General features: G+C 46.7%; 1 protein-coding gene across 1 annotated transcript; it reads left to right on the forward strand.

The window, feature by feature from the left end:
- Window positions 1–208: 208 nt before the first annotated feature.
- On the forward strand, window positions 209–11029 carry tesk1a (testis associated actin remodelling kinase 1a). The gene is made up of 10 exons (XM_070828161.1): window positions 209–691; window positions 3713–3834; window positions 4351–4399; window positions 5048–5194; window positions 6176–6258; window positions 6714–6804; window positions 7383–7466; window positions 8367–8453; window positions 8568–8661; window positions 9490–11029. The coding sequence occupies exons 1-10, from the start codon at window positions 485–487 to the stop codon at window positions 10725–10727; spliced, it is 2202 nt and encodes a 733-aa protein (XP_070684262.1). The 5' UTR covers window positions 209–484; the 3' UTR covers window positions 10728–11029.
- The last annotated feature ends 2620 nt before the right edge of the window (window positions 11030–13649 follow it).

The following is a 13649-nucleotide window of genomic DNA, read 5'->3' on the forward strand; positions in this document are numbered from 1 at the left end:
GTCTCTGTGTGACTCCCCTCCCCTCTCCTCTCTTCTCCCCCCCTCTCCTCTCCTCTCCTCCCCCGGTACGGTGCAGCTGCAGCATCCACGGTCCGAGCCTCCTCAGTGTCGGGATGGCGGAGGGACCCGAGCCTCCTCACGTACGGTGAGGCCACGTTCAGGGGCTGCGGGAATTCGTAGAACTGACGACTTGGACGTTTGAAGTGACTTCACTTTTCTCCAGTGAGACTTCTCCATCTTTGCTGGGGCGTCAGAGCTGGGAGCAGAAGCAGACCTGCAGCCGGAGAGCTGATGCTCTCAGAGCCTCTCTCTACTACCACTGGGTCACTGGGTCAGCCATATAGCCCACAGGAGATCATTCTGACACCATGGTGGTGGGGGCCTCCACCACCCCGTGCCCCAGGACTACTGCGGTCTAACAGACACTGCGGTTCCCCAGTGGGAGAGAGCCGGACCTCCTGGAGCGAGGTGGTCCACCAGCACCATGGACTACCACGCTGAGTGCTGCTTCTGCGACCCCGAGGAGGGGCACGCTGGCCTGGATGAGCCGCCGCTCCACAGCATCCACGCACCCAACCGGATCCGCCCGTCCTCCTACCGAGCCCTGCGGAGCGCCGTGTCCAGTCTGGCCCGCATCGACGACTTCTTCTGTGAGAAGATCGGCTCAGGCTTCTTCTCAGAGGTCTTCAAGGTACGTGACCTGGTCTGCTGATGAAACCACAAGCTGTCAGTGGCACCAATGAGAGCTCATGGTCAGGGTGTGAGGCTGCTGATGTGAGGTCAGTCTCACCAAGTCCCCCAGTGGGGAGCCACTTTCTGCAGGTCAGCTGGAACAACAACAGGCATGTTTACTGCTGCTCTTCATCTGAGCAGGGCCCTGACTCAGCAGTCTGATGATCACTGGTGTCTGAGACAGTGTGTGTGAGCACTGTGTGTGTGTGTGTGTGTGTGTGTGTAAGCACTGGCATCAGATTGGTACTGTGTGGAGGAGCTAAGGTATCAAAACTGATGTTGGAAGAGAACAGGTTGGATAGGTGCGTCTCTACGGTGTCACAGTCCCAAACCCAGAGATGTTAATGAATGGTAAAGGAATTAGAGAAACGGCGAATCATCACATCTGACAAGCTGAACCAGACCCTATGTGTCATTTTTGCTTTCTTGGTTCACCTTTGGCCACCACGGTGCAGTATGTCACTGTGTGTGCCGTATCATCTGAGCACCTGCCAGCCCCCCGCTGGACGTCCTTGTGATGGGGACAATGAATGATTTCATTTTTGGCTGAGGTCATTTGCATCACTCTCTCACATGTTCACCCCCCCCAGCTCCTCACAGCACAACATACAGATATCCAACAATGGAATTTGAATATTGAATCAAATATTTCATTAATTTCAGCGTCTCTCCAGCACCTGAAGCCCCCCCCCCCCCCCCCCCCCGTTGTGTGTTTTCAGTGTTTTTGTCTGTTTGAGCATGGATTACTGCACAGCATTAAGAACACACACCTGAAGGGTCCTGACTGTAGCTTCCTCACATGACACTCCTGTTTATTATATTACTTACATACTGTACACACACACATAGATGAATGTTTGCATGTGCTCAGTGGTGTATACTGTGTTTTGCACTGACATTATGTGTGTGTGTGTGTGTGTGTGTGTGTGTGTGGCTGATTAGAGGACAGGCCCCACTGTCCAGACTAAGTAGATTACTACTGGTGGACATCCTACTGTTTCCTCCCCGGTAACCTTCATGTACGTATGTAACTGATCACCTCCTGACCACCACATCAAGACTCCACACAGCCTCCGCCTGCCCCGGTCCTGACCACGCACGGTAAAGGCATGTGGCGTAGTGGCTGGAGCTCAGGCTGAGGGTTTAGACAAAGTGGATTCCAGAGCACATTCCTCTGCTCTTATCTGAAATAGCCAAAGCTTTGCACACTCACATCCACAAACAGGGACCAGGTGTGTAGAGGGGCGCCCCTCACTGCCAGCCTGTACTGTTGGATGGGTGAGGGTTCATTTTAAAGATTTATTGTAAATGTAACTTTGGAAAAAGGTCCTTCATGCAGTCATGTATGTAAAGGCCCTCCATCTGCAGTATCATTCTTAGCCATGAGAGACTGTTTGCCATGGTCAGCCTGCACCAGTCAGTGCTGATTCTTCATTTACCTCAACGAGCTGCTGTGAAACGATTTTCTCAAGACTTATGGAGGTGAATGGTAGCTTCAAACTAGGTCTGTAGTTGAGGCTCTATCCATACTGCACAGTGTTTATGTAGGACGTAACAAAAAGGATTGTCAGATCGTGTCCCACTGCACTTGCTGCCACCCCCCCCGACTGAAAGAGCACCAATCAGTGGTAATGGATGAGAATTTGAGTTTCAAATGCATGCAGTACATTAAGTTTATTATTACTGTTAAACCCAGCCTACTGTTTTCCAGTTAACTCTGCAGTGTGTGTGTGTGTGTGTGTGTGTGTGTGTGTGTGTGTGTGTGTGTGTGTGTGTGTGTGTGCCTCCTGGCTGCTGCTGGGTGAGGCATCAGTAATGGCCCAGTGGATTTGTGCAGATCAGGAGGAGTGATGGGAAATCCAGAAAGCCTATTAGAGTTACGCTATTAATACACACGCGCACACACACACATACACACACACACACACACACACACACACACACACAGACAGACACAAACACACAGACACAGATCCATGCACTTGCAGGTCCAGACACTGGATGAAGTTTGCAGTCAATGACCCACCTGGTCTCACACGTGACCCCAGACCTACTGCGCCTGCAGCTTCACACGTTTCAGCGATGTTCCTGCTCTGTGACACTGATTCTCTTCTCTGCTGTGTACAGTTTAAACTGAAATGAACTTAAAGCTTATAGCTATAGAACTCAAAGAGTAAAGCGATGACAAGCCAAAACAGCGCTTTGTCTCTAACACCTCTGTACACCCGAGAGTGGTTTTGTAGCCCAACGTGTCCAACAGAGTGGATCACATCCGTTTAAGACGTCACATTCTACAACTTAAACTTTTAGCCATGTCAGATCGATGATCTAAGTCGATCCGTTTTAGCTCACGAGAAATAAAAAGGGCTGTATTTAGTAGCTATGGCTGTTATTTCAATGTGTCAGGAGCTTATTACTCACATACAACATTTAGGGTAGTGTAAGGATCAGATCGGATGTCCAAACACTAAAGGACCCAGCCTGAGACTGGTTAGTCTATATTTGTGTTAGTTAATACAAACAGTGCAGCTTTCTGAACATTCCACTACAACCTCACCCCTGGTGAGGTTTGCACTCGCTCTCTGGAGGGGGAGAATTTCCTGTGGCCTTAGTAAAACCAGGGGAATCCAAATTCTACCTTTGTTAACATGTCTCCTGTTTGCTTGATGGTCCCCTACATGCACTGCAGTGGCACCCAACTGTTTACAGATTCATCGGCTGTGTTCCTTGAAACCATCCATCTGTGATCTGCCGCTACCGGAGGAAGAAATCACATTATTAACAATTCATCTTTTCCCCTGTCAGATAATCCTACATGTGGCAGATGAATGGGATGTTTCCCGATAAATCACGTGTACCGACAGAGCCGATGAGCTGAACTGAGCTCGGAAAGACTTGGATGAATTCTTCTGTGTTCATTCGTTGACTGAATCCTCTGAGCAGCCCTCTCACTGTAAAACCTTCTCCGGTTGTTTTGCAGGTGCAGCATCGGATCACGGGGCAGGTGATGGCGCTGAAAATGAACACGTTGGCTAGTAACAAAGCTAACATGCTACGGGAAGTGCAGCTCATGAACAGGCTCTGCCACCCCAACATACTCAGGTAGCGTATACTGTCTTAATGTGTAAAAACAGTGCAGCTGGTAGGAAACACTCACCAGCGGTCATGTTGTATCGAATTGAATGAAATCAGATGGACGATTGTGAAGAGCAGCTTCACCACTTACTGAGAACAAACTCATCCACAGAAGAATACAGTAAATATTGGAAAGCAGCACTTTAGGCATATTGTGAAGGATGCACAAAAGACTGGCTGAGGTAACGTATGTGATGGTGTCCACATCCTGCACCGCTGATAACACAGCAGGGTCTTAACCAGCTGCTGAGGCAGAGCTGCTGGACTGAATGCTAAACTTGAATGTGGCCCCTGATCAGCACATCTTAAAAGTGCACATCGCACTGCGACAGCGCTTTTTCACTACCGCCGAGGAACACAAGAGGTCGCCAGAGTTTACAAATGTTCTGCCTCCCAGTGGTTTTGAAACACTGATGTGATGATGGGAGGAGTGGGGGAAGTTTTTTTTTTTTTTTTTAATCATATGTTGTCACTTGTCCTCAGGTTTCTTGGGGTTTGTGTGCACGAGGGTCAGCTCCACGCTCTGACTGAGGTAAAACCATCCCTCTTCTTTCATACGGACACAAGGCTCACACGTCTGTGGTCACGCCGCAGATAGTTATAGATACAATAACTGAAACACCACATGGCGAAATAACTTAACGCTGAAATAACAAACAAAATGCATCTTAGAAGTATTGGCTTTAGATTATGGTATACCCGGTGGTTTACAAAGAGATTTTCCCAAGCTGCTGGTTACCATGGATACCACAGAGCCTGCCACCGGAGGACTGTTTACTGTGCTGGGGAGGGTCATCTTAGGCAACGAGAAGTGGAACAGTAGCATTTAGTCAGACACCATGTCGTGCTTCAGGAAGTCTGCTCACATTACAGCAAAATATATCATCTTAATAGAAACTAAAATGAAGTAAATAATAAATAATTCATGTATTTGGTGCCTCCTTTGACTGCTGCTATTGATTGGCTGTACACGCACAAATGTGTGTGTGTGTGTGTGTGTGTGTGTGTGTGTGTGCGTGTGTGTGAGCTGACTGTCCATCACACTGTGTTCAAAGCAGTTTAACTGAAGACATGTCCAGTGTGGCTTCAGCAGTGGCGTTTGGCTCATAGACAGAGAACAGAGCCTGCTGTCTCTTGTTGTTCACTCTCTCTTTTGCCCCCCCCCTCTCTCTCTCTGTAGTATATAAATGGAGGTAACCTGGAGCAGCTGTTGGACAGTGATCTGTACCTGTCGTGGGGCGTCAGGATCAGTCTGTCTCTGGATATCGCCTGCGGGCTGCAGTACCTGCACAGCAAGGGCATATTTCACAGAGACCTCACCTCCAAGGTACCGCTTACAGACAGTAGATGCACACTGCTAACATCAGCGCCGTTCTTTAGGGGTGGGAAAGTCACGTTGTTTCCTCCCTACCCCAAACGCTGACCACGATGTCTGGTTACTGCTGCTGACATCTGCCAATCACAGTAATAGTTTGTTTGAGATTTGATGATCAACCATAAAGTAAGGAGCATGAACTAAACTGTTTAATCAGCTGATCCAACATTAAATACGTACAAAAGCGATCTTTACATGGAGAGCCCTCATACACGTCTGGCATGATGCTGCTGTTGATAAATCAGCATGTCATCATCTCAAACAAATAGCAAGAATTAGCGCTCTCATGACTTCGAGAGGCTCGTTCATGCTGTCGTTTCCAGCAGCATGGACCGTAAGGCGGCTGTGGCTCAGAGCTAGAGAGGGTCGTCCATCAAGCGGAAGGCCGCTGGTTCGATCCCCGGCTCCTATGAGTCTGCATGTCGGGGTGTCCTTGGGCAAGACAGTGAACCCCAACTTGCTCCTGAAGCAGCTTCAGTGTGTGAAAGAACAGTCTCCTCCAACTTAAGATTCCTCCTGTGATGTAAAAGCACTTTGAGTGGTCGAAATGACTAGAAAGGTGCTGTACAAATACAGAAAGACCTTTAGATAACTTCAGTAACAGCACTGCTGCCAGAGTCCTAATGAGAAGCAGGAGAGCCACTAAACAGACACTGTAACTGTATTTTAGTTGATTTTATGTATTTTTTTAATCCTTTTTTTTTTTATTTTGTTCTACCCTGAACTTCTTCTGTTTTATCATTTTATTATTTATTACCAGCATCCCAGCGCCGTGTCATCCAGCCAATCAAATACATACAAGTGCCCATTCCTGGTAGCTTACTTAATGATAGTGAATGGTGTTACATAGTGATTTTAATTCAAACATTTAACCGGCACATTCCTACCAATAGACGTTTGTAGATGTGACCTCTTGACTGTTTTCCTGTGCAGAACTGCCTGGTTCGCTGTGATAACGGCATGTTCACTGCTGTGGTGGGAGACTTTGGCCTGGCAGAGAAGATCCCTGATTACAGGTCAGTGGGGTGAAACCCAGAATCCTGATGTCTTCTGAAAATCAAATCCTACGTGAAAACATTGTCCAGCAAGAAAGCAGGATGTTGTGAGCGAGAAAACATTCCCTCCAGCTGTCGACAGGAGATCATGTCTAAATCAAATATGAAGAGTTACTGTGAGCTGACACTACATTTCTTTATTAGGGATAAGGCTTTATTTTTTTTCTTCTAATAATTCATACATTTATGAATCAATACTTGGCAAAGAGGTGTCTTTAATATTTTTTCCTCTGTGCATCAAAATAATATGATCCAACGCAACACCGAAGCATTAAAGACAATCGCAGTGTGAACAAAAGCTGTGTATCTAGACTATGAAAAATATTCTAATTGAAATCACAGCACTAGCTCACACCATCTGATTCCATCCGAATGAGCGCCTAACTTCACAGAAAAAAACCTCGGTGTCTTTGCAGCGACGGCGTGGGGAAGCAGCCGCTGGCCATCGTGGGCTCCCCTTACTGGATGGCCCCTGAGGTTCTGAGAGGAGAGCTGTACGACGAGAAGGTAAACGGGCTTCTTCTTGGGTTTCTGCAAAGCTCTGGAAGGCTGGAGCACAGTACATAAGGCAACACTATGTAACTTTGAAAGAAGGATGAAACAGTTCTTGCTCTTACAAGAAGCTCAATTGTAAACACTAAGACTCACCTTTGGTCATTTCAGTACAGTCAGTGGTTTTGCTGCTGCAGCCTGGTGACCAGTAGCTTGTAGAGGCTAATGTTAGCAAACCTTAGACAGATACACGCCATATATACAGTAAAATAAGAGCTAAACACACAATACCTCACCAGGAGAACCCTTTGGCTCACTCTTTGTCACAAAAGTGTCAGACAGACTTGAGAAAGAGAAAAATGACGTAATCTCACTTTTAAGAGTTCCTAAAAGAAAAACTTAATTTACATTTGTTTGCCACTCCCAATGAACTCGCTGTAAGTTATGGAATGCCAACTTCAAGTGGGTGAAAAGGGTTTTAAAAATCACTCCTGAAACTCTTAGTATCACTTCCAGTCCTCTTCCACCCATAAGGATTCAGTTTACTTTAATCTTTGAGCCTCAACCCACGTGTGCACTTCTTCTCTGCTCAGGTGGATGTGTTTGCGTACGGCATCATCCTGTGTGAGATCATCGCCCGGATCGAAGCCGATCCTGACTTCTTACCCAGGACAGAGGTAAGAGTCTGCAGTCCAACAGTGGATTTAACCGACAGCCATCCCGCTGGGCTCTTTTCCTGCCTATGATTTAGTTTGGTTGTGTCGGATGTGAAGGTGTGATGTGTCCCCTAACCCTAACCTTCACTGACAGAAACATGTTGCTACTTTAAGATTTTCCAAACTGGTTTTTAGGACTAGCGGCAGTTTGTGGTCCAGATGAAGCTCCTCCTCAGTCAGCATTGAGAGAAGGACGCCTAATCCTAGCCTAACCATAACCTAACTAAACCTAGCAACAGCCATAACCATTACCTAACCATAACCTGACCTAGATCTAAGGAAGCAGTATCTGATGGGGAACAGCTGCTAACGCCGGCTCACTCACAGCCATGATGGCAGGGAAGTCAACAGAAACAGGGATTTATTGACTTTGTGTCGTGTGTAGCATATCGGGTATGGAAATCATCTGCAGATGCTCCATGCTGATTTTGAGCCACAACAAAAGCCAAAATGTACGCTGAATAAACGAGGTGAGGCCTGTTTTTAGCCTCATGGAACGCCTTTAGCTCTGCGATGTCTGGCTGAAGCAGCTGTGGATGACCTTTGGCCCTGACCGACTGGTTCACAGGAGACGGCGGTCAGTGACGGTAAAAGACCACAGGTTGTTCAGCATACACGCAGAAGTGTGCACAAAAATATATATTAGCCTGATTGGTCCAGTAGTTTGAGAGTCTAGCTGCAGACAGACTCACTGGTGACTCAGTGAAATACATTTATTGATTCATGTCTTGTTGCTGTGTATCAAGTATATATAAGTATAACCATAAAAACTGTATAGAACAGTAGAGTTATCTCTGCTGTGAGGGAGACAGGAGGGGATCATCTGTTTGTGTGTGTGTGTGTGTGTGTGTGTGTGTGTAGGACTTTGGTCTGGACGTGGATGCATTTGAGAACATGGTTGGGGATTGTCCACCTGCCTTCTTTAGCCTCGCTGTCACCTGCTGTAATGTAAGTACACACACACACACACACACACAAAAGAAAAGTTGTGTTAATGTGAATGTACTCGTCATCACCTCGCCGTCTCTGGACCTGTGCTTTGGTGCTTTGTGCTGTTTTCAGATGAGTGCAGAGAGGCGACCGTCCTTCTCTGACATTGTCTTCACGCTGGAGGGCATGGACAGGGACGGACAGGCAGAGACACCTATTGCACTTGGTAAAAGGATCAAATGAATGATTTCCAAAACTCAAGTCATATGAATTCATATGATATATACAGTGCTGCAGGAGGGAGTGCAGGGAAATGCCTCATTTATACAAAATAGCAACATGCTGATTCACCGGGGGTTTGGCGGGGGTGTATTATGTTCAAATAACTGTGCAGGTGGGGGGCCGAAAAGACCTACTGTGTCCCTATTAACCCCCCGTTTCCTCTTTGGTGACTGGAGGGTTAATGATTTGGGGATATTTCTTTCTCTACAAGAGAAAACCTTGAGATCAGGTTTGCAAACAAAACTTTCAATAAAAGTAGCACAGTACTTAGCCCCTCCCTTCTCACACGTCTCCCCTCTCAGGTTTTCCCCTGGAGGTTTTCCACATTATACTGCAGCAAAACCAGGAAAACAAAGAGAGCTCCTCTGAATGTTCTCAGTAGCTCCACGCAATTAAAAGCACACAGTCTGATTAAAACCGGCAAGAGAATGTGATGTGGAAAAGCGGATGAACCTGTCGTGACTTGTCATGACTGGTTGGCATTGTGTTTCCACCTCAAAGGTGCCGTACATTTAAAGTGGCATGTTATTCTATAAATATCAGTTCCATATAATACCAGTAACACCACATAAGAATTTCAAAATTATGGGAAACCCTCCTCCCTAAATCACCCTAAAGAGCGAGCCCACTTTGATTTTGCAATGCAGAAAACCCTCTTAGCAGCTTGGGTTACACATTCTTGATGTGATTTGAATGTTCTACCTCCCTTGTCCTTGTCCTTGTTCATTTTGCACCTCGCTTACATGTCTTTCTCCCTCCTAAACTTGCTCAGAGCCAGTAGCGGTACACGTCAGCCCATACCGGCGCCGCAGCTCTCCTTGTCACCCTGGTGACCGCAGCCAGCAACGGCAAGGCTTGGCGAGGAGCCAGTCGGACATGTTACCGCCGGGAATCCTGACCCCCCCTCTCCTTGGGACCCCTGTGCGGGTCAACCCCTTCTCTCTCAGACAGGACCTAAACGGGGGCCGGTGTAAACTCTTAGACACACCCAGCAAGTCAGTCATTTCCCTGACCTTCACCCTGCCGGCACTTCGGGACCCGTGCGCCTCCCCCCACCTTCACAGAGGGATGCCGGGGGCACGAGCACCACCAAGGAGATGCCAGTCTCTCCCCTGCACCCCAGAGCTCAGCCGGACTGTAGCCTTGCCCAGAGACACAGAGAGGAAGGAGGAAAAGGACGAGGATGTCAGAGTGGCGTCAACTAAAAGAGGGACGGGGTGTGATGTGGAGGACGAGATGAGGAAGAACACAGGGGTGGATGAAAGGTTGCAGCTAGATCAGGGGGAGATGACTGAGAAGAGAGAGTTGTTAAAGGAGGAGGACGGGATGGGAGAGGATTCAGGTCTGTCTGTGGAGCTGGAGATGGTGTCTCTGGAGCGGTTGGAGGAGGAGGAGGAGGAGGAGGAGGAGGAGAGTGAATGTCTAACAGAGCCCATGGACTGTACCAAGTCTCCAGAGCCAGCAGAAGTCTTGGACTCCACAGCTGGAAGACCCCTGCTCACCTCCAATTCCTCCTCCTCCTCCTCCTCCTTGCGGACCAACGGCTGGCGACTTCCCATCTCCAATGGGCCGCCCACCTTGCCTCCGCTGCCACGGCTGGACAACAACAACGGCTCAGGCCTTGCGATTGGGCAGCAGGTGCAGTGGGATGGGGGAGGACGGGCTAATGGTTACAGCGGAGCCCAGGTCTTGTCGTCTGACCCTAGTGACCCCTCTGAGCAAGATGAGGTCCTTTCCTGTCCAGGCTGCTGTCTGGTCGGTCTGAGTCTCCCCTCGGTGTGCCTCCGTGGTTCAGCTGCCATGCCTGTCCCCCGCCGAAGGGCTTCGTTACCACGGCACCGGCCATACCGAAACCTCAACGGTACCATAACTGGTGGCAGCGTTTCCTCGTCAACAACAGTCACCACAGCAACCAAAGCTCTATTGTGTCGCAACACAAACGGACTAGTAGTGGCTGGGCCCTCAGTGCCATGTGAGCCTGGCCGGTCCCTGCCGGAGGCCCAGACATAAGCCTGCTCAGAGGGGATTTGGTTTTGAACTCGTGACATGCACCAGCACTAACTGTTAGCAGACAAACAAAGCAACACTGAATGTTGCTTTGCTAATACTGAGAATCCAATTCTGACCCCAGCATCTGCCATGTGTTGTTAATTCTGTGTTGTCACAGTAAACACATAGTATAGTAGTTGGCGATTAGAGTGCCACCTGTGGTGGATGTGTAAAGTACGAGGTGGCTAAGGCAGGCGGAGAGCAGGGTTTGAACCGTAGACTGTATTTCTAAAAGTGAACGTAGCCACCGTGACGTCGCCCCATGGTTTCTGGACTGCTGTTTTGAAGCCTCAATTTTGGCATTTTGGCCGTTTTTTTTTTTTGGAGCCAGAAGTGACTCTTTTTTCCTCGTCTATTTTCCTCTAAATGGGACCATAATTTACTAAGTGAACATCCTGCTGTGTTCAAGAAGACTGTAAACTAACAACTGAGACCATAAACTCACCAGGAAAATGTTCTCTGAGCTCATAAATCAAGTGAAAAGTCGGCTCATTTTCCTCATTGACTTCCATCCAATCAGACTTCTGTTTGGAGCCAGTGGAGTCGCCCCCTGCTGGACATTAGAGAGAATGCAGCTTTAAGGCTCTTCAGCATCGGCTTCACTGTTAGCACCCGGGAGCTACGTTCATTTCTTTTATACAGTCTGTGGTTCAAGCAAAGTGGTCTAAGCAGAGCTCAGTCAGGGTCCACGACACATCACTGCCCACCCACACAGAGCGGTGACACACACCCCTTCACTACTGAACCAAATCAAACTGAACTCAGTCTGCACTGAACTACGCTGCCTTCAATTCTAGAGGCTTTCCTGGAAAAAGTGCGTGTGGCTGATTTGACGAGTTGAGTTGAAGTATACTTGCAGTTTATTACAACTTGGGTCGTATTTTTGTTGTCACAACTGTAATTTCTATCTTTTCTAACAACATTGTATCCATCAAGTTAGATGCTGAGATCTGTGACATGATTGAAAAGAGGTCAGATGTGGCGAGCAACCCCAGAAGATTCGGTTTGACAGTGAAATAGAGATCCAGCCGTCCGTTGTAAATGTGCGTCACAGCTCACAGACAGACGTCTTGCTTCAATTTTGACTCGTCTTTTGTGTCACGTGGCAGCCTTAGCAGCGCCCCTCTGCAGGCCCACTACGGATGGACACGCTGCTCTACTGCCAGCTTCTTTATGAAGTGACCAGAAATGACTCATGGGAATGGGGGTGGGGGGGGGGTGGAGGGGGTGTTTGTCAGGTGTTTGTGGCTGAGGGTACCTGACCATATGTGAAAACATTGTTTTTGATTCTATTTAATTGAATAACAGCAGCTACATGGGCAATATTTATAAATGTTACTAAAGATGATTTACCTCCTACCTACATTTTTATATCAGTTGACCTGTGTGTGTGTGTGTGTGTGTGTGTGTGTGTGTGTGTGAGAGAGAGAGAGACTGATATCTGTTGCTTTGGGGGGCTTCGAGGAAGAAACTCTTCCAGGGCTCATCATGGAAATTCTTTATTTTTGCACTTCAGTTTGGAGCACTTTGCAGTAAGACACCAGGCTTTTACTAGATGGTGCTTTATTTGAATCTGTGCTACTGGTATTTTATATTTGTGTGAGCTTCAGGCCCCACTTCACCGGTTTCATCCTTTGACAAATACTCACGTGTATCTCGTGTATGTTCATGTACATTTTGATTAAACTGTTGTAACTTAAGAAAAGGCATGTGAAGCAGGTGTGACTATTTATTGTACAGATCATTCCACACACTGTGTGTGTACAGTATGTGCTGTTGAATGAAAGGTAGAGTGATGGATACTCACAGGAACTTTCTTCCCATCATTTCTGATGTTAAACCATGGTTCTCGCTTCATTTCCATTTTTGTTCTGTTCTATACAGCTAGGAACCTGCGTGCAATAATCTGGTAATAAACAAACATGGTTGTGCATAACCATCAGTGCTGTTTTTTTTTTTTACTCTTCCACATTTACTGACATGTTAAAAGTAAAAGAGTACCGACTGAGGGAGGTGATGGGGGCCGTGGGCATATACAGTACATTTGAACATTTTCTTTCATTGAATATAAACATAATAAAGTTGAAACTCAGGGACAAGTAAAAATGATCAATTCATTGCGTCATTAAGCGGACGGAAGTTCCAACCTTGCTACAATCTGTGAAAATGTCAATTACATTGTAATTGGGGATCAATATGTGAACTCACTGAGCTACAAAGTTTTAAATTCTTAATTAATGAGAGCGTGTAGGCCTAAAAGGTTTAATATTTAACAAATGATTTTAAATTCCTGCACGACCAAGAAATCACTGTTTTGTCTTTATCATTACCTAAAATTTCTTTCTTTAATTCACAGCTCATTCATGTATTTCTACAAATTTTGATTCTGACTGACGTTTCAATGAAAGATTACTACAACTAGCTACTAATAACTCCAAGCTCTGTGTACAACATCTTGTGCAACAAAATAAGTAATAAATCAGGAAATGATCAACTCAGACTTAGCCGTATTTTGACAGTGTTTGAGGTAATATAAAAGACACACATAAAGGGGCTGGACTGAGCAGATACATGGCATACTTGGGGTCATCCCTATGTTCCCACACTTCTAAGTAATCTAACTATATAATGGAGAAAAGTATGTCTGTGGGTTAGAGGGTTAGGGTTAGAGTTAGGATTAACCCAATGAGGAGAAAAGAGGCCTCAGGCACACACACACACACAGAAATACTTTTCTCTATTATATAGTTACATTACTTAGAAATGTGGGAACATAGACACACTTACACTACTCACAAAAAGTTAGGGATATTCGACTTTCAGGTGAAATATATGGAAAATGTAAAAAGTGAATGCTACAGTGATATTATATCATGAAAGTAG

The sequence above is a fragment of the Pempheris klunzingeri genome, chromosome 3 (assembly GCF_042242105.1).
Source record: "Pempheris klunzingeri isolate RE-2024b chromosome 3, fPemKlu1.hap1, whole genome shotgun sequence".
In the NCBI taxonomy this organism is placed as follows: domain Eukaryota; kingdom Metazoa; phylum Chordata; class Actinopteri; order Acropomatiformes; family Pempheridae; genus Pempheris; species Pempheris klunzingeri.